Consider the following 22,502-nt stretch of genomic DNA (forward strand, 5'->3'; position numbering starts at 1 on the left):
AACATCAACGCCAACAGATTTCAATCAGGATTTATTTATAATCATGGGTAAAACATCTCTACTCGCTGAAGCTTCAACCATTATGTCACTCATAGTTTTCTCAGGACCAGGATAAATCTTCTTGCTTACAATTACCAGAGTACTTCCTGTCATTAGACCGTCAGCTTTGTACCCTCAGCACCTTCATTATGAGGAGAAACAGAGTTTGAGGCAATGTAAATCCATGAATGACAAATCTTGATGGGTCATTTCAACAAAAACCCAGAAATTTTATAGTAAGACTCTGTTCTTTGAGGATGACTTTTTAGGAACAATCTTGACACTTGCAGAAACCAAATTCTATTCAGAATGGACCAGAAATTGGAATTTAACTTTTATACCTTTAAAGAAGAGAACATTGGCCCCCTTGTTTATGAAGGAAATGATGCAGCATAGTAGAAGAGTATGTGTTGTAGAACTGGAAAACATGCACTGGAGTCCAAGCTTCAGCACCAACCAGCCTTCAGGCAAGATATTGATTGAGACTGGAATTCCCTGCCATGACCTACCAAAACTGGCTCTTATCAACCCCTCAGAATGTCTTTATTCAGAAAACTGAGGTCTTTAAAATACCATAACCCACCTAACATTTAAACACTTTCAGATGAAATAAATTCATTAAAGCATTTTGTAAACTGTAAAATATATACATTTAAAATATTGTGGCTATTTTTTATTATTATGAAGCACCTCATTATAAGGATTGTACATTCTGATTTTGATTTCAAGTCTTCAAAGGAACTATCTGCACTCACTTTCTCTACTTCTTCACTGTCCATGCTTTCTCCAATCAGGATTTTGTCTCCATCCTTCCAACTACAACCTCTCTGGTCACCCTGTATGTTACTAAATCCAATGATCAGTTCTCAGTCTTCACTTTATTTATCACAGTTGGCCACCCCCTCTTTCTTCAAACCCTTTCTTTGTTTTAACTCCAGAACATACAACTAGTTTTCATCTTATTTCATTAGTCATTGCTTCTCATACCCTTAGCCAGCCCTTTCTCTTTTGCCCATCTTCAAGCTTTAGAGTGCCTGAGAGTTAGAGCTCCTCTCCCCACGATGTAGGGCCCAGAATCTTCATCCTAGGTGGCCAAATGACCTTTTTTTTTTTTGAAACAGGGTCTCTGTTGCCCAGGCTGGAGTGCAGTGGCATGATCTCTGCTTGCTGCAGCCCCGACTTTCCAGGCATCAATCCTCCTACCTCAGCCCCCTGAGTAGCTGAGACTGCAGGTGCATACCACCATGCCTGGCTAATTTTTATATTTTTAGTAGAAATGGGGTTTTGCCCAGTTGCCCAGGCTGGTCTCAAACTTCTGCTCTCAAGTGATCTGCTTGCCTTGGCCTCCCAAAATACTGAGATTACAGGCATAGGCCACTGTAATCAGCCTCGGATGAGTTGTTGTTGTTTTTTTTTGTTTTTTTTTTGTTTTTTTTTTTAGACGGAGTTTCCTTCTTGTTGCCCAGGCAGGCTGGAGTGCAATGGCACAGTCTCGGCTCACTGCAACCTCCACCTCCCAGGTTCAAGCGATTGTCCTGCCTCAGCCTCCCAAGTAGCTGGGATTACAGGCACCCATCACCATGCCTGGCTAATTTTTTTGTATTTTTAGTAGAGACGGGGTTTCACCATGTTGGCCAGGCTGGTCTCAAACTCCTGACCTCAGGTGATCCACCCGCCTCAGGTTCCCAAAGTGTGACGACTTTTAAATTATATCTTCAGCCCACATCTCTCCCCTAAGCTTCAATAATGCAACTACAGAATGACTAATATCTTGATAGAATTCTGGTTTCCTAGACCAGGCAGTAAACAACCATCACCACCACCACATGCTTCTTCCCCAGTTTTCTCCATCTTGGAACCTCAGCCAACAACTAGGTTTCCTGATGCCTCTCTTCATACCCACCCAGTACAGCAACATTCCTATTGCCTCTACCCTCAAAATACATCTCAGTCTGTGGGTACTAGGAGATATTTACTAAGGAACTACTGCTATTTTGTCAAATGAGTAATGGTAGTATGGCTAAATATATTTAAGTCCTTATATGTTCAAGATAAATACTAAAGTATTGATGGATAACAGAATATGACATATAGGATTTGCTTTTAAAATACCCCAGAAAAAAAAATAAAAATGGATACAAAATAGCAAGAAGTATACAAGTATACAAGAATAGCAAGTTGCTGCAGCTAGGTAATACATAGAAAAGGATTCATTGTACTGTTCTATTTGTGTGTGCATGTGTGTCTGAAAATCCATGAGTGATGGTGATTATGATGAAAGAAAGAAAGAAAGAAAGAAAGAAAGAAAGAAAGAAAGAAAGAAAAGAAAGAAAGAAAGATTGATTCTACTCGTGTTTATGTCCTTCACTGCTAACATTCAAGTCCATGGCATCACCATCATACCTGGACAAGAGTAGAAAACAAAATTTGTCACTGTCATTCTGCTCCTGTCTCCCTTTGCTGTCTACTGTCTACATAGAAGCCAGAGAAATCTTTTTATTGTTCATATAATTTTCCTGCTGAAAACCCTCCAATTGGCTTCTCATCACATTTAATATAAAATTGGAATTCTCTATCACTACCTCTAGGAATTGGCTCTTGCCAGCCCTTCAGCACTCCCCTTTATCACAATACTCTAGCCACAGTAGACATCTTACTGTCAGGTTCATTTCTACCTTGGAGTTTTTATACTTGTTGTTTCTTCTACCCAAGATCTTGGCATGGCTAGCTGCCTCTCAGCTCAAATATCACCTCTTCAAGGGGCCTTCTCTGGCCACCCTCTTTAAAATCATCTCCTCATCTCCCACCCTATCACTCTCTATCCTATTCCCCTATTTTATTTTCTTTGTTGTACTTACAACTACTTGAAATCTTATTATTTATTTACATTTTGTTTATTATGTGTCTTCCACACTAGAATGTTGTTCACTAGGGCAGGGATTTATCTAGCTTCCTCATTTCTGTATCTTTAGTACATAGGAGAGTGCCTGGCACATAGTAGGGGCTCAACACATGTTGGTGAATGAATATTTGAACAGATTAGCTATTTATGTGGTCACTCATAATGTGTGCATAGCATATTTAGTTCTAGAGCTGACATGAGTAATAGTTTCACATGGCTATGTCTCCTGAGAAGACCCTGAGAAAGTGTAACAAAGCTAACGACAAAGTATGGGAAGAGGGTAAGGACAGGATGAATCATTGCAAGGCAAAGGATAATGGTTTAGACAATAAAAGAAACAAAGAAAAACTTTTTTCCAAAAGAAAAAAGTGGAAAACAAGATTGCATATATTGCATGGGCTCTTTTGCATATATGTATATTTGCAAAAAAAAAAAAAATGCAACAATAAGGGATAATACGTTTCCCTAAAAAGTAGACCTTTTTACTTTTCTGACTTTTTCACATTTTTAGTTGATGAATTTTAGATAAAAACTCACTTCTCAGAAGCCTCCTTTGTTCCCCAGACAGGCCTAAGTACCCCTTCTTTAGTGCTTCCATTGCGGTCCATCAACACATCCATCCTCTTATACATTATATTGAAACTAAAAACTTGGTTGTCTCCCTCCCCCACAAACTGTGAGTTGTGAAAACAGAAATGCTATGTTAATCATCTTTGGTACATGGGAGATACTTAGTATTTGCAGAAATAAGATAGACCTGAAGATTCCTCTGGTTCAGAGCATCCATGCTATGTCTGTTCCTAATGCTGGGACAATAATTCAAATGACTCCAAGAAAAATGGCTCTATTATTGAGCCCTATCACTTTCTCCAGTTCGAGCCGATAGGATTAGAGTGTAAGCAGGAACTGCGATACCCTCCCTTTGCCCAACCTATGACATGAACTAGAGTGCCCCCAAAAATCCTCTATTTCCAAACCCATCAGGTCTGGGTAAACCTGGCCTCTGGTAAAGGTCCTAAATCTGTTTCTCCGTGCCCCGTTGACCACAGTAAGTCCCTGGAACGGGGGAAAGCCTTGGGTTCAGGGATGGTATATCAAATGGCAGTTCCATTTCTCATATTTTAGTAATAAGATAAATAATAAAGACCTTCTAATGCAATGCCTTCATTATTCATCGGCACTACTCAAACCCCAAAGTCTCTAGGTTGTTTTTCTACTCCCTGGATATATCTATAGGATGATTTTTTGCCTGGAGTAGACTCCATTTTTCTCTATTAGGAAGATGAAAACTTTCTGCCAGAAAGTTGTCCTTTTAATTACTTTCTGGAAAACACTCTAAGTTATATGCTCCACCCAGCTCCAGGATGAAGTTTTTCTGCTTAATAGCAATGACAGGCTGGCCTCATAGTCCTCCAAGCCCTCTCTGCTTTCTAGCTATCAAGGGGTTTCAAGACCTTATGGTCTTATTTATAGTCTGTAAAAATATGTCTAAATATATGTATAACCAATCTTCTCTCTTCTGAATTCCTTTCTTAATCGCAAGAGCCACTACTGGGAACGATATTTTCAATTTGGTTAATCAGGAGATTTCGTGCCAGTGATTGTGGCCATAATTAGGTACATTTGGGTAAAACTTTTATTAGTTTGATATTATCAGTACCAGATTTGAAATTTAACACCAAAAAATCTGCAGGCCAATTACAAGCATTTATACCACAGTCCTTTGCATATTTGTCTGCATAAACTCTAATGCCTACATTTTTAGGCATCTAATACTCTAAAATGTTCCCTATTTAATAGGGCCTCCGTTGCTTATTGTTTTCCTATCATTCTTTAGATCTCAATTCCAATGTTCTTCCTTCATCATCCTTAGAAGGAGAGTAAGAAATGAGATACAGAGAAAGCAAGAAAAAAGAATCTAAAGATATCCATCAAAACAGAATGAAAAGTGCCCCTGCTATCCTAGTGTGAAAAGCATGACAGCATCTCTTTGCCTCTGCACCCACAAAAATTGAGACCAAAGGCAGAAAAAAAAAGTCTTTTAAAACTATAACGAAGGATCAGGTGAAAATGAGAAAGTCCAATAAAGAAAATAGGACATACGCTGAAAAGTATTTCTCAAAATGAGAAGTGATACTCTAGCACGTTAGTTATCTGATGGGGTGCAAATTAAGGAAGCCATGTACCTTTTCTTATGTTTTATTTGTCTTGTTCTTACTGGAAAATTAAGTTCTATTATTTTTAAAAATATTAAGATATTTGTATTACTCAAGTTTCAAAGGAAGGATTAAATGAAAAAAAGTAAATTCCCATAAAAATTATGTATCTAGCAGTTTAACTATGGTTCTGTGACCCCAAAACTTATTTCTAATAAAGCAAGCGTTTGCAGAGCTGAGTTCTCATGGGGGTTAAGTCTGGATTTGTCCACCCTGGACGGACAGAGAGAGTAAACAGATTGTATGATAGAGGTAGGTAATTTCCAACAGATACTTAATAACTGAGCCTAGAAAGAAAAAAACCTCAGCTCTTCCCTTTTGGCAGAGCTTTAAATTTTTTTCACATTTTGAAACTATTTACAGTTCATATGGTTTCCAGACCTACTCTCCAAAACCAAGGGTACCATCCCCTGCCTGGGTCTCTCAGCGCTCCACATGTGATTTCTGAGGCAGCCAGCCAGACGAGCATTTGATTTGAAAATAAAGCCTTAAATTTATCAGTGTGAAAGGGGAAAGCATGTAAGTACACAAATGCCTGGAAAGGGGCAAGGTAACCAGCTGAGGCCAGCTGGGTGAACACTCTTCGTCATCCAGGCAATTCAAAAAGTGCCTCTGTGAGGGAAATGTCCACCGCAAACCCCAGCAAGTCTATTCCTGCTTCTCCACCGGGTGTCTAGGGCTGCCTGTCACATTTTGGCTTGCCCAACGTGCTGCAACCTGGGGGCAGCTGCGAATGAAACAGTAAGCATTGCTTCAAATCGTATCTTGAGCTCTGCTAATTAAGAAATGAAGTCCAGGCAGACCTAAACCCTCCCCTTTCCTTAACTGTCAGACACTGTCCCATACATGTTAATTTCCAGCAGTGCCCAAGAGACTCCCAGTAACACAGAACACTAGGGTAAAGATGGGCTTGGTATCCAAGGACCTCACACTCTCACGTGCAGCAATGTGCACAAACACATAATATATGAATACTTCTCCTTGCCCCATATTAGTTGCAGGGAAGAAAAGAGGAGTCTAAACTATATTCTGCTTTTGCTCCAACAGGCTTTATTTAATTCACTTTAGTGCATTTTGCCCACTATCATGTAATTATTGCATATTACCTACATGGGAATATGGAGATTGCTTCAGCCTCAAGTAAGTCACAGCAGTAATACAGACAGACAGACAAGTATAGCAATAGGCAATTAACCTCTCTCCATATCTATCTTGACCCCTCTGCATTAGCTTCTTCCCATGCAGCAAGTATGAGATTTTCCAAAGACAAATCCTTCCACACTATCCCTCTGTTACGAGAATAAAGACCCAAACTCTTAATGTAGGCTTGAAGACCCTGAAGGGTCTGGCCTCTGATGGCTTCTCCAGCCCTGTCTGCTGCTGCTGTTCTCTCCGCCTTATTCTCTGGACTTCTGTCAATCAGTCCCTCATAATCACCATCCTCCTTCCCCTCCACAGGACCTTTGCACATGATTTCCCTCTGTCTGGAATTCTTCTCATCCCATTGCTCCCACTCCTATCACCACCTTTGCCTAGTTAACTCCTAGTCATCATTATGTTTTCAGCTCAAATGTACTACTCCCTTAAAGAACCCATTCCTAAACTGCTTCACCTCACCTCTACCAACCCCCACAAAAAATACCTTTCTTTAGAACCACACTCTTTTCCTTAGCAGCACTTGCCTTGGTTTGTAATTATACACTACTTAGCATGGCTATTTTATTGCCTACTTCCCTGACCAGATACTAAGCTCTGTGATTGCACAGAACATATCTGTTTGGGTTGACCTGTATTTGCAGAATCTAGCTCAATGCCTGGCACACAGGATGCACTCCATAAAGATTGGCAAGTAAACGAAAGCTAAGGACACCATTATGACACTATGTGCCGTGATACAATAGACTGCTATTATCAAGACAAACAAAGATGGTGGGAATATGGTCAGGACATTACCCTAGTAGCCTCATGCTTTGAATTGTCTCCTGACACCTTCTGCTACAATTTCTTCCATCTGGAATATGATTTATCTTCATTGTTGGAAGACTCTATGATTAAAGTTCTTCTTTCTTACCCAATCCATTTTGTAACTTTTATATCCTACCCTCCTGTTCCACTGTCATCTCTATTACTATTACCATCAAATCCATCCTCATACTTCCAATCTCCCATTTTCTGTTAAATCTTTTTACCAGGTGGAGTCACTGACTTCCATTCTTTGGCTCCTCACCATTACACCAAAGTTGAAGAGGATCACAGAGTCACAGTACTTAAACCTTAAGAGGGACCTTGAAATATCTGGCCCAATGGTACTCAAACTTCAATGTACATGAGAATTCCATGAAGTGCTCATTAAAAAATACAGTCCTCAGTCCCAGACCAAAAAGTTTAATTCAAGAGGTCTGGGAAAGAGCCCAGGAATCTGCACCTGGGTGATTCAGATGCAGGCGGTCCTCAGACCTCATGTGCAGAGGTGCCATCCAGTGCTGTGATGCTTGTGGGGGATCCTCAAGATCTACCACAAAGGGTGAGAGGGCAGCCGAGGGCACCCGCTCTGAGCAACTGCACTGTACATAAGATTTCATTTGAAAAGGGTTCTGCTTATTGGAAAAAGAAATGTTTGAAAATGACTGGTATCCAATATCTTTGTTTCATAGATGAGAAAACTCAAGTCCTTGGTCCTCAGTCATGTAGCCAGTTCATGGCAGAGCAGGACTGAATCGCAGCCTCCTGACACCAGGCTAGTAGACTTTTCCCAACACCTTCCTGCCTTATGGGGTAGAAAGACAACAGAGGTTCTCACTGCCGTGCTGCCCAAGAGTCTTACAATGAACAGCCTGCATATGAAGATGGTACTTGTGATGGACCACATTGCACCAGAGCACATAGCTGGAGGGACAGGAGATGGTGGATTTGGGCTCGTTTTTCATCCAGCATATTCTTAGCCTCCCTCTTCAACAAGCCTGTAAAGACCTAGTCATCCTCTATGGCCTGACCTCTTCCTGGGTTCTCCAATGCTCTCCCCACTCTCTCACCTCCCCCTTATTACACAAAGTAGTTTGATTCTCTCTCAGCTCTGAACTCAAATCTATTGCAGCGAATCACCAAAATAGCAGGGTCTTTTGTAACCAGGATGCATTTATCTTAGATGATAATGGAAGTTAAAGATACACCAAGTTCTATGTGCCATTTAAAACTCTTTTCTTTCTCTTTTCAAAAAAAAATAGGTTTATGCATCTTTTCTCAGTTGTTATCGGGAGGAGATCCAGAATTTCTTTTGAAAAAACAAACAAACAAACAAACTCAAACCTCAACCACAAAGGCCTCGGAGATGTTAGAACATTAATTTTAAAAATCTAAAGTTTTCTTAGGATCTTAAAATCTGAAAGCTAAAAGAGATCAAAATATTATAGTGAAGAAATTTGGTTTCATTCAGAGCTCAAAGGTTGTCTCTACCAAACCAAACAAATGTTTTAACAGCATTTGTTGGCTATTTCTCATCAATTTTTCCTCCCAGCAAATTTTTACTACAGGGGCATTTTGCTTTACACTTCCTGACATGATTTCAATGGGTTAATTTCTTCCATGCATTTTTAATTGGTGTCGGTAGTAAATTAAGAAAACTTGGAAGAGTACAAACAAAACATAGAAATCGCCCTTGATCTTGCTACCGAGATCAGAGTTAACTACAATTAATTTGTGGGTGCATTTTATGATTCCCTCTCCTCCATCTTTGCTTCCTCCTCTTCTTTTTCCTCTCTGCTTCTCTACACAATATTCCTTTTTAAAAATAATTGAGATTATTTTATACTACATCCTACTGTTATGGTTGAATAGTACAAAGGTATTTGCAACAGAATCTGTGAATATGATCTTAGTTGGAAAAAGGCTCTTAGCAGACATAATTAAATTAAAGATCTTGAGGTAAGATCATCTTGGATTAGGGTGGACTCTAAACCCAACCACAAGTGTCTTTACGAGAGAAGAGAAGGAAAGAAGAGACACAGAAAAGAAGCTTATGTGCAGGTGGAGGCAGAGATTGGAATTACATAGCCACAAGCCAAGGAATGCTTAAAGCTATCAGAAGCTAGCAGAGAGGCCTGGAACAGATTCTCCCTTAGAGTCTCCAGAGGGTTTACAGCCTTGCTAACACTTTGATTTTGGACTTCTTGCCTAAAGAACTGCAAGAGAATAAAGTTCTGCCGGGCTTTTTTGTTAGTTTTTTCTTTGTTTGTTTTTGGGGGTTTTTTTGGTTTTTTTTTGTTTTTTTGTTTTACATGCAGTCTTGCTGTGTTGCCAGGCTGGAGTGCAGTGGTGTGATCTTGGCTCACTGCAACCTCCACCTCCTGGGTTCAAGCGATTCTCTTGCCTCAGCCTCCCAAGTAGCTGGGACTACAGGTGCGCGCCACCAAGCCTGGCTAATTCTTTGTATTTTAGTAGAGACGGGGTTTCACCGTGTTGGCCAGGATGGTCTCGATCTCCTGACCTCATGATCCACCTGCCTCAGCCTCCCAAAGTGCTGGGATTACAGGCGTGAGCCACCGCGCCCAGTCAAAGTTGTTTTAAAGCAGTTGGTTCGTGATGGTTTGTTTTTAAGCCACATGGTTTGTGGTGACATGTTATAGCAGCCCTAGAAGACTAATATTCACTTGTTTTTAGTTTTTACTTGAGAGGGTCTATGTTTGTTCATTTGTTCATTCTTTCACTCAGTAGACACTTATTCTCTGCCTACTCTGTGTCAGGCAGAATGCTATTAGGTTGGTGCAAAAGTAAAAGTGATTCCACAATTACTTTTGCACCAACCTACAATATGCTGAGGATACAGAGTTTAATAAGATATAATGTTTTCCCCAAATATAATGCAATCATATGTATATGGTACAGGATAGGTTTATCTGTAGAATTGCCAGGATACTCTCACATTTTGTTGTTTTTACTTCTGGGTAAGGTGCGGAGCAAAATGACTCATCTCATTAGGAACGTACAGCTCTCAAAAGTTCTTGTCAGTATACAGGCTCTGTAGATGAAACAATGCTGAGTGGTAAAAAACCTTGGTAGGTTTTGGGAACCTGGTTGGGAATGGTGCTTTGAAGCTATAACTCAGGAGCACTGGAACGTTTTTAAACTTGACCAGTTTTCTAAAAAACTGAGATCTATTTCCTTATTCCATGTTAGGCACTTTCTAATTCTCTCTACTTACTGATCTTTGATAAGAATTAGATGTGCAATACTGGAAGGAAAAGGAAAAGATAGAAGTAGACAGCATAGAAAGTAAGAGTAATGATGTCTAAATTAGATCTAAGGACTCAAACGGACCTGGGAAATTTGGGTTACTGTAAAAAGTAACATCATCAGCAACATATGGAAAGAAGACTCTGGCAGTGGTATTGTGGAAGAGCTGTGAGATGAGGAAGACTGGGAAATATAATTGAGAGTGATACTGAATATTGAAGAAGGAAGGTAATGGATTCTAATGATGGAGAAAGAATAGATTTTCAAGATGTGAAGAAAGTTGATGGTATTTTCTAATGGAGAATATGGTAAGTCCTCACTTAACATTGCTGATAGGTTCTTGGAAACTGTGACTTTAAGTGAAACAACATACAGCAGGTCCTCAAATAACGTTGTTGAGTTCAAAGTCTTTTATTATAGTATAGGTGAGAAAAAACTTGATTTTGTTACGTTTCATTACACGTAAAGTCATAGTTTTCAAGAACCTATCCATGATGTTAAGTGAGAACTTACTGTCTATGGTGCAGTAAAGTATATTTTCCATAATCTTGGCATTCCTTCACAATAAACACTAACTGGATTTTAAATTTGCTTAATGTCCAGTGTTCAGTCCAGTATGATGGAGTTGCAGGGGGAAAGAAGAAAAGTTAAGTATTGAGAAGTGGAATTGAGTTTGGAGAGGGCTTCATGGAGGAGAGCACACAAACAGCAGTGGAGATTTAAGAGGCTCTATTGGTAACAGGACGAATTTCATTCCGATAATCCAGTTGGCTCAGTGTCAATCAGCATGTGCTAGGGCATCCTCAGGGATATGATAGAGGTTTTATAGGAGCATTGAGAGTAGCAGCAGGGATTCATGGTTTTCATCCATCCATCCATCCACCTACCCATCCATCCCATATTTAAGAAACACTTCTGAGTACCAGCCACTGTGCTAGGTGCTATGGACACATGGACTATTAGGACCCATGTCACTGCCCTCAAGGAGTCTGGGGTCTAGGGGAAGAGATGAACAAATAAACAGACTCTTATTTGACAGCAATAGGTGCAGGGAAGCATGAGGTACTCCAGGTGCACTGGGTGCTTTGGGTGCACACATATGAGGTGGGGATGGCTAATACCAGTTTTGGGAGGCTGGTGGCAGGGATGTCATTGTCTCAGAATAACCTTTGATAGAATTGGCCCCCCAGCAAAGGTCAGTCATTGAAGAGCTAATTGATTGGTGCCCTAGACACCGAGAGAGGGGAGAATAGAGCCAGCTACCCTGAGCACAGAATGGGGGAAGGAGACATTAAAAAGGTCAAAAACTGAGGAGGAGAACTTTGGTGAAGAAAAATGTTGAAACAGGATTTCATACTAAGGAGTATAAGAAATAAAGCTCCTCAAGTTTCTCCCCCACAGATTCTTCAGTCAACTCTACCTTGCCCTCTAAGCCTTTTATGGGAGAGGGCTCTTTGAAGGAGCTTTAAGAAGAGAAAAAGAGAACAGCTAACATCTGGGTCACATAAACTTTAAAAAGAAATTAAGAGATGCCACTGAAAACCCATGTGCAGAGTTTTGAAAGTGTTATAATTTCCTGTTATGTCAAGATGCACCTCATTTGGGAAAATAGTCACCATTTAGAAATTCAATCCTTAAAAATTGTATTCATGCAATATAATAACTGATTACAGTGGAAAATCATTTAAAAGAACTACAATAATGTCACGGCTCACATATAGAAACCAGCCCATTGGCAAAGGAACCCTTCCATCTGCAAAGCTGAGAACCAGAAACTGCCCAAGAAATGATCAGTCCAAGACTTAAGAAACTGAAATTAACTTATTGAAGACAAAATTGTTTTTGAAGCAGTATTACTGTGAGTTGAATATTAATTTTTAAACCACTTCACTGAGTTCAAAAAGCACTGAGACCACTCTTGTTAGCTTGCTTCTGAACTCACTGTTATGGGTGTCACTGTTACACCCATAAAAGTGTGTTTTATTAATATTGTTTTTAAAAAAAGAATCAAGTTTTTCTGCTCAAAATCTCCTTTCAAATCTGCAAGTCTGTTCCTATAGACCCAAAATACCTTTCCCCTAGCCCCAATGGTACCCTCATAATGTATACATAATCTGGGTGGGCTAGAGATAAAAGACTCAGGCAGTTGGTCCTGTGCCTTGCGTTTAACCACTCTAATTTTAAGCCCATAATTGAAATGGAATAACTCAATTGAGGGTACATTAATTATCCCATGTGATCAACAAGATCTCACTCTCCCCCTTACAAGATGCACACACACACACACAAAATGTGTGTCAGCTGCAAATACACTGAGTTCAATGATCTTTGGGTTTTTTTGTTACAAGTGCTCAAATAGAAAAAGTAAGAGAATATTTAATAAGAGTAATAATTCACTCTTACCCAAGACTGACACACTGGATAAAATCCACCAGAAGGCAATATCGTATATATCCACCCCCCTACCACCACCTTCCTGGGTACGTTGTTTCCAAGAATACAGTAACAAATTATAAATCTCTTGACCATAGGTCTACATGCCTCTAACCTGGAAGTACAAGGAAAGTGGGAATAGGTCCTTCCTAGCTGCCTGAAGGATCTGCTAGCCACCCCTCTGAATCAATACCCAAATTTGCTATCAAGATGCTACAGACCAGAACTACTACTTTATATACTTTACTTTTAAATGCTATATAGTTAATTATTGTAATATAAAATATATTCAAATTGTTTTCAATTGTTACTGTTTGGGGATTTACATGTATTATACATTTTTAAGTCAACAAATGTTTATTTTTTTAAATTTTACTTTAAGTTCTGGGATACGTGTGCAGGTTTTTTACATAGGTATACATGTGCCATGGTGGTTTGCTGCACCTATAAACTCGTTATCTAGTTTTTAAGCCCGCAGGCATTAGGTATTTGTTCTAATGCTCTCCCGCACCTTGCCCCTTACCCACTGCCCCCCATTGACAGGCCCTGGTATGTGATATTCCCCTCCCTATGTCCTTGTGTTCTCATTGTTCAACTCCCACTTATGAGTGAGAATATGTGGTGTTTGGTTTTCTGTTCCTGTGTTAGTTTGCTGAGAATGATGGCTTCCAGCTTCATCCATGTCCCTCAAAGGACATGAACTCATTCTTTTTTATGGCTGCATAGTATTCCATGGCATATATGTGCCATATTTTCTTTATCCAATCTATCATTGATGGGCATTTGGGTTGGTTCCAAGTTTTTGCTACTGTAAATAGTGCTGCAATAAACATGTGTGCATGTGTCTTTAGGGTAGAATGACTTATAATACTTTGGGTAAATATCCAGTAATGGAATTGCTGGGTCAAATGGTATTTCTGGTTCTAGATCAAGAAAGATACATAAATTATATTTTAAAATTGAAAACAAACTAAACGCCAAACAGTATGTGAATTGTGAGATATGCACTGGATAGAATGTTATATAGCCCCTAAAAATCATATGTATAAAGAAATAAGAAATCATAATGATATGATGTAAAGTAAAAGCAGAAAGATAAAAATGTAAATACATAATTATAAGAAATCTTGGCATAGAAAAAAAGACAGAGAGGAAATATAAGAAAATAGTAACCATAATTACTTTGGATAGTGGAAGAATGAAAGTTATTTTCTTCCTTCCACTTTTTCTTGTTTTCTAAATTTCTCTTAATGAATATATGCTGCTTTTATAAAGGAAAAAAGTATACACCAAAGAAAAAATGAAACAGAATTTTAAATCCTAATATCCAATGGGAGTCATCACTCAATTAAACTAGAAAAGCTGATTAAACAAGTTGTTCCTACTGAAAGAGTATGTTTGTTCATGTAATTATGCAGCTTCTGGAAATACCAGACTTGGAAAGTGCAGAGACAATACTCCACAGTAGTAAAAGCAAGCTCCTTCCTTTCCCCATAATACACACAGTTTCCAAAAATGAATAAGATTGATGGAAACAGGCCTACGAGAGCTTCAGAGATTTAAGCAAAGTTTATCAATGTGCAGGAAAGTATAAGGTAGAACGCTGCACAAAAAGCTTATAGTCAAGTACAATTTAAAATCTAAAAGTGTCAGGGAAATATCCCGACTAAATGAAGGGTAATTGCACTGAAGCATCTGATCTCAGACTGTTCTAATGCAAAATGTTAAGTTTAGAAGACGTTGGAGAAGTAAAAATGTTAAGAAGTGATACAGACTCTATTTGTTAATAATGACACAAAGAAGGGGTGGTAGCACCCTGGAAGAACGAACAGAGAATCCTCGGCTTTTTAAAATATTTATTATGTGAAAACTATGCTTATCATTTTATTTTATTTTTTAATAATTTTAACTTTTGTTTTAGATTCAGGGGATACATGCGCAGGATTGTTACATGGGAAAATTGTGTGATGCTGAGGTTTAGGATACAGATGATCCTACCACTCAGGTAGTGAGCATAGTACTCGATAGGTAGTTTTCCAATCCCTGTCCTGCTCCCCTTCTCCTTTCTCTAGTAGTTCACAATGTTTATTGTTCCCATCTTTATATTCATGTGTACTCAATAACTAGCCCCCAGTTATAAGTGAGAACATGTGGTATTTGGTTTTCTGTTCCTGTGTTAATTTACTTAGGATAATACCCTACAGCAGCATCCATGTTGCTGCAGAGAACATGATTTTGTTCTTCTTTATGGCTATGTGGTACTCCTTGGTGTATATACACCACATTTTCTTCATCCAGTCCATTATTGATGGGCATTTAGGAAGATTCCATGTCTTTGCTATTGTGAACAGCACTGCAATGAGCATATGTGTGCATGTGTCTTTATGGTAGAATGATTTATTTTCCATTGGGTGTATACCCACTAATGAAATTGCTGGGTCAAATAGTAGTCCTGTTCTAGGTTCTTTGAGAAATATCCACACTGCTTTCCACAGTGGCTGAGTAATTTACATTCCCACCAATGGTGTATAGATGCTTACCATTTTGGATTAAACGGAATTCCTTTCCTCGAGTGTCTTTTTTTTTTTAATCTAAAAAAAAAAAAAAAAAAAAAACGCCCAGGCTGGAGTGCAAATGGCACGATCTTGGCCCACTGCAACCTCCCCCTCCGGGTTCAAATGATTCTCCTGCCTCATCCTCCTGGGTAGCTGAGATTACCAGTGCCTGACACCATGCCCAGCTAATTTTTGTATTTTTGGTAGAGATGGGTTTTCACCATGTTGGTCAGGCTGGTCTCGAACTCCTGACCTCAGGTTATCCACCTTCTCAGCCTCCCAAAGTTCTGGGATTACAGGCATGAGCCACCACACCTGGCCATTGAGTGTCTTTTAAAATCAGACATAAAATGTAAGTATAAACAGACAGATATGGGTAGAGACATGGCTTCAATTAGAGGCTCACAAACCTGTCTGTACATTAGACTCATCTTGGAAACTTTAAGAAACACCAAGGCCTCATCTCCAAGACCCTCATTTAATTGCTCTGGGCTGTAAATGGGATGTGGGTATTTTTTAACTCCCCCAAGTGATTCTAATATGATGTCCAGTTTGAGGAGCATGGGATTAGGTGACCTCTGCAGGAACTTTCAGGATCCCTCTCACTTGCCCCTCATCTGCACAGTTGCTCCCATGGTAGCCAGGAATAGTTAGTATGACTTGAGGAAACATCCTCTTACGAAACATTTAAGTATGCATTGGTACTCGCAGACTCGCCAACAGTATCTTGTAGCCTAGGGCTGAGAATGTGCACTTCTTGTGCAGCAGTCACGTTAACTTCTACAATAAGGAATCATGCCACCGCTACTTACTTTTAAAACAAAAGTCATCAAAAGATTTTACCAAAAGCTAAAAGAACACCCATTTCTTAAGCACTTTCACATATTACAACAGTTTGCAAAGGCAGAAGATTTATCCTGATTTGAAAGGAATAGAGTAAGAAAACCAAAAAAGTGAAATTGTAAAGGAAGGTTAAAAGGGAAGGGTTTGACTTCCATAATTATACCGTGGCTGAAGTTTACATTATAATTCACTTGGTGCTAAGAATGTTAATGAGTAATGCTCCAGGCACTGAAAGTGTGGATGTATGTGTGTATTTGCATATGTATATTAACATATAGGTAAACTACATATATATTACATAATGATGTTTATATTTCTATGATTATATACAAAGCCCTTCAAACATAAAATAAATAGAGAAGACTTGATCAGACCACAAAGTCCACACTTGACACATTGCATCATGAATGGATAGAACTCTAATGTAGATTCTTACCTGCCATGAAACCCTGGGATGGTCATCCCTTCGGGGCCTTAATCTCCTCATCTTTAAAATTGGGGCACTATTACCCACACCTTAGGGTTTTATGAGACTTAAGTGTAGGAGCACTGGGGCGAACACATAGTAGTTGCTCAATAAACATGTTGAATCTGAATGTAGCCACCCACCTTCCTGGCTCCTGATCACAGGAGAAGGGGTACCTGAAGCCCAGAAGGAAAATCAACTGCCCAAAGTCACACAGTAATCACTTACAAAGACCCAGATTTCCTGACTGCTACTTTCATCCCACTTTCTTCCCTTTAGGGTCCTCCTCTCCAAAGCCGACTATGCCCTGCCTCCTTCCAGGACATGCCAATGGCTCCTGCCCTAGTTTGAAGACCTTAAGTCCAAGACCTTCTGCCAGGAATACACAAGCGAAGCCACGAGCACCTGGCAGTGCCCAACCCAATGTGACACCCACCCCAGTAACACCTGGACTCCCAGGGCCCTGATCCCCTCCAGCCATTTTACTTTATTCCTGAATTGTGGCCCACAGATGCCAAGGATAGGGCCAAAACACTTTTAAAATATTTTCTCTTAATATTGCCATGGGCTTAATTACGCATTTACTATCTTATACCTGCTTCCCTGGAAGCAGATCCTAAGATGAGTATCCACAAGCAAGTGGTTTGTTAAGAAAGTATTTCTAGGAGAAACTGGGAAGGGAGATGAGAAGCAACACAGGAAAGGGAAAGAAACCAAGCAAGAACATGATTGCAGGCAAGTCCTGTCCTCAGCCCAAGCTCGAGGGGCACTCAGGAGTGCAAATTACACCTCAGAGCTGGTCCAACCTGAGGCAGGGGAGCTGCTGTTTCACGCGCCTGCCCCAATTGGTCACCGGGTCCAACATCCCAAGGGCCATGCCATGAAGAAAGTGGCAGGTGCAAGCTCTTAGAAGTAATATACATGGGTGCTTGGGTATGGGTACAGGAAGACAGGGAGATCTGGACAGAACCCCAACATTATCCTCCATAACCACCAACTCCACAGGACTCAACACTCCTTGTACTAGTTCAGCTCTAAGCCCATTTGATTTCCCCAGTATCTCAAAATCCAAAAAGTGAAAAGCCAGTCTCCATAGCCTGAGCACATTCTACAGAAACCACCATCCTATGCACTGGAATTGGCTAATGATGGGATTTAGCAAAATTTAACAGAACAAGCCCGTCTTGTAGGTTGCCCTCTCTGCAAGGACACTTGTTACAGCTTAGTTTGAAAATTCAACAGATACTGTGGTAGGCTCAAGGGACACAAACACCATCAAGAGAGAGGACCCCTACCCTAGGGGAGCTCAAGGTTGTGGGTAATCTCTCAAATGGACATTTTTGCCTGATTTTTCACTGAATCCTAAAAAATACTCCGTTCCATTCTCAATTCAACTTTACAGGATCAGCGACAATGCTTTTCAAAACATCACACCATATTGAGTTATAAAGACATACTATCTCACAAGGAATTAACAAAAAGCTAAATAAAACCACAAGAAAGTACACTAACACTATTTCAAATGATAATGATAATGATAGCCACTATGTGTGGGAGACATATAGTCATCAAATTTCTGAATATCTAAGTTACTGGATTAATCTCATGGCCTCCAAATAGAGGCCCCAACATCTATCACAATCCAGGTATTTTGACCGGTAATTTGAGAGACAATAAAAGATATGCTAGAGTTATTAGTTCAAATTCACTATGTAAGTGTATTTACTTTTAACACACTTTATATAAGATGAGACTTCAAAGTAATGAGACTGATGATTAGATGTTCCTTGGGAAAGGAACGTATTAACATCAGATCTAATACCTAGTCAGAACTTTCAGACTTGAGAAAGTCAAGATATGCAGCAGTACTACCCAAAACCACACACACTCTGTCTTCTAAAGAGCCTTTTAAAGAAGTAACAAGACTACATGGAGAATGCTAACAACACACAAGACACTGGGCCAAGCGTTTTACAGAACTCCTTTAACCTTCACAGCAACTCCATCCATGGGAGAGAACCCATTATAACCCCACCTTACAGAGGAGAAATCCAATGTTTACAGAGATTAAAAATTTTCCCAAGACCACAGAATTATTCAGAGACGGACAAAACTCATATTTAAGTCTCTCAGTGCAAAATGCATACTTTTAACACCACACTGTGGTGGCAACGATTCAAAACCCGTTAACCTGGAATTGAACCATGGGGGTCCAGGCAGCTTTATGGCTTATCCATGTCACACCAGGATCACACTTTCCAAGGCTCTGTCTCTAAAACTATGGTTTTAGACTGAGATCATTTTTCTTCACTGTCCTTTTTATATCATTTTCTAAAACAAGTCAAAAGAAAAACTGTAGGTATTCATTATGTAATTAGTAATCAGTCAATATTTTAGTTATAGAGATTACTTCAATATCACCATGGATTTCCTAGGCTACCTAGCCCCTCTTGATATCTTTAGCATTTTCCCTCACATATGGTTAATTCGTTTTATGATTTTCTCTTTAAAAATTACATTCTTCACAGTACACAAATGATTCAAAATCATTGCCTGATGTGATTGACTGCCAGATTTAAGTACATCATTAAAATTTACTTTGCCACATGTTATCATTAGCAAAAAAATAAGGAGGTGGACAGTGAAAAAGAGAGTAAGAAATTATGGAAAGAAGTTTTAAAATTACCTCTGCTAAGTTTTCTGGAGGTGTTTTTGCTGTCATTTGTGTATAAACACATGTGTTTTTAAAGCATTTCTGATTCTAGTACTGTTCCCAAAAATACTTTTTCTTCATCGATGGATGAATATAAAAGCAATGAAAAATTTGTACTATGGTAGTTGGCTCATCTAAATTCCACTATCAAGTGAATACAAAATTCTTATCACTATCACTTGATACAGTAACGTGTCAGAAGTCTCTCTACAATATTCCCCAGAAATTACCAAATTAAATAATTCACACACTCATGAAACATCTGCCACATACAAAACCCCACATGCACCAATTCTAAATAGTATTGGATCTAGAAATGGAAAGTGACAAAGAGGTGTCTGTGTTCCACAAAAGGTACTCCAAAGGAATCTGAAGTCAAAGTTGAGTGGGTAGCAGAAGCATTTGCTAAACATAAAAGAAAGCCATGAAGATAAAATGGAATTAAAGTTCAATTTTTAATAAAGGGCAAAAAGAATCATATATCTAATTAAAAGAGAATGTCACCAATTGTCAAGAGCTGTTTCAGGGTCCTAGAAGTTTTCAGAATAACCCAAAGAACGTATGTCTTACTTGCTGTCGATGAGCACTTCAGACTGCCGATTATTCACTTGATTATCACTCTTGTGGCGAAACTGAAAAATCAAAGTGTTTGTGAGAAAATACATTACAAGGTACTTTGTCAGCCCAAATAAGCACACTGGCAATACTTTGAGTTCATCCACTTAAACAGTGCTGTCATTGGTCTAAGATGACACTGTTTGGGCTTACTGTGAACCCAGCTCTACATGTTCTAAATCTAAATCAAAACCCTTCTCACTACATTACACTCTGGATGTCACCAATGAAACAACAGGGCTAGCCACGTACTCTTCCAATCTCCGCACACGTTTAGCTGCTTCTAAGAAGACAATATGCTCTCTACTGTACCTTATAGTCTCAGAGAAAACCATGTATTAATTTTGATGTCTTTAACAAGGAATGGGACTTCCATTTCTCTCCCATGTGTACTCAATGCTTTATTAGAACATCATTCTTTCTGTTTTATGGATTTCTTTGAAGTCAAGAAGTTATTTGTAACAACATGAATTTTTATTCTCCAGAAATTCTAATTGTTAACAGTGATCTTATGAAGTACTGAGCATTTAAAACAAAAATTAGAATCCAATACTGAAACACATTTGGTGCAGATTTGTGATTTATGTCCAAATGATTGTATTTCTTATTGTATACTCCAGTAATGTAAGTATCTTATATAGCTTGAAAGAATCTATTAAGAGCTCCCTACTATGCTCATAAATTAGGAGTCATTCAGGTAAGTCTTTCTATGTGAAATGTCATGATCAGGTAGTAGCTGTAAGAGAAATAAAGGTAATATAGAGAAAATGGTAATACCATTAGTAATAGGCTATAATACAGTTATTTCAGCAAATTAGCCTACATGCACAGATGAATAGGGTAGTCTGTTCAGGAGACAGAAACTTTGATTTCATAGATTTTAATCATCAGAATGATTTCTTTTTTTCTTAAATACAAAATGTTGTGTCAAAATCACAAAATATAAAATGCTTCAACCAGCTCTTTTCCTTTTCCTACAGCATTCCCAAATCCATCCCAATCTTTCTATTATGCTATGCCCAGTGCAAACTCAGAATGGCAGGTATAAGTTAATAGATATTACCAGTAAAAATAAGAAAACAAAGCTATTTAGCATTTGTTAACATAAAAATAGTTTATAATACTGGTAAAGGAGTAAATTAAGTCACGTCACCCACTGACATGAAAACTTTCTACCAGTAGAACAATAGAAATGGAAACATTATTTGATCTGAGTGCATAATTTGGAGGGGTTGCTGAATATTCTCTCCTCCACCATATCTACATGGCATTCTTCACTCTGCCCTGTGCCATGAAAAGCTGGGCTCTGTGGTCGTTGCCCTCTGACTTCTGGTAAGATTTGGCCAACAGACAGTACAGGCAGAAGATTCGAGGGTCAGAGAAGAGTGAAATGAGGGAATTTATCCCCTGGCTTTCTTCTAGCTGGGTTAGCAATGGCTGCTTCCACAGATGGCCACAGCTGCTACAAACAGGCCTCAACTACATCTCCACGTCTGGTCACTGCTTCCTTCCTTTGCCTCTTTAGTTCTAGTAGTATTGCCACCCATGTTGCTGTCATAGCTGCTTTTCCATGCCCACACCCTTTGTAAATGATCCCTTCGTTATTAAACTCTCCAATCCACCCAATTTCAGGGTGACTTCTGTGTTTTGCCAAGACCCTGACTGGTGAAGGTGTCCAGTTAATGAACTGGCACATAACATCACAAAAGTGAAGGCACATTCAAGCATTAACTGCAACGGAATCAAAAGGAGACTTTTTGTTTAGTCACGTAAATCTCCTAAATTGACCAGCTCAACATCACAGAAAAAGACCAGTCAGCTCATCCCCCAAAAGCTGAGCAGTTCACTCTCTGGGAGATGCAACCACTTCTACTTCTGCTCAGGTTTTACCAAGAGGACTTGATATTGGAGTAGATGGAGCCTGGAAGGATTAGAAATGGTAGTTTCAAGCCCAGCCTGACTATTATTGACAATTTCTCCTCTAGAAATAAATATGAAGTCATAGAGGGGAACTTCCACAGGAAAGAAAGTGAGTAGAGGGCTATATTCATTGTGTATTCCCTGTGAGTCAGGTTCTATACCTGATGCTTTACCCATATCATCTCATTCTGTCTTCCCAACAGTGCTGGTGTCATTGGCCATGTTATACAGAAAAGGAAAGGTTTGAGAAGTTAAGTCATTTGCCTCATGTCAAACTGTCAGTACATGGTAAGGTAAGGTGGTAGGGTAGTAAGGTGTCTTTCTCCAAAGCCAATATACTTTCTACTCTACCATTTATTCTTCTATGAAGTGTGACTATAATGAAGACCTTTAAGGCCAATATGTAGGAACTCATACATCTAAATGAGTACCATTTCCCTGAAAAATCAGATAACATGGAAAAACCACACATTTACTCCAAAGATGCCATTGCTCAAATGATTGTTGAAATTTCCTCTCTTAGAATTACCTCTGGAGCTCATAGCCCGTTCTCCAGAATGTTCTCTATCCT

The 22,502-nt window shown here is 39.2% G+C and overlaps 1 protein-coding gene across 3 annotated transcripts in view; it reads right to left on the minus strand.

Annotated features, from left to right (window-relative positions):
• The window catches only part of LOC116272698 (probable phospholipid-transporting ATPase IM), a 144,298-nt gene that overhangs the window by 57,329 nt on the left and 64,467 nt on the right, over positions 1-22,502 (minus strand). For all 3 annotated transcript variants that reach the window (XM_031661463.1, XM_031661461.1, XM_031661462.1), the window contains one exon: positions 19,967-20,028. In XM_031661463.1, coding sequence (XP_031517323.1) covers positions 19,967-20,028 — 62 coding nt within the window. The remainder of the gene's footprint in view (positions 1-19,966; positions 20,029-22,502) is intronic.

The sequence above is a fragment of the Papio anubis genome, unplaced genomic scaffold, assembly GCF_008728515.1.
Source record: "Papio anubis isolate 15944 unplaced genomic scaffold, Panubis1.0 scaffold164, whole genome shotgun sequence".
NCBI lineage: Eukaryota > Metazoa > Chordata > Mammalia > Primates > Cercopithecidae > Papio > Papio anubis.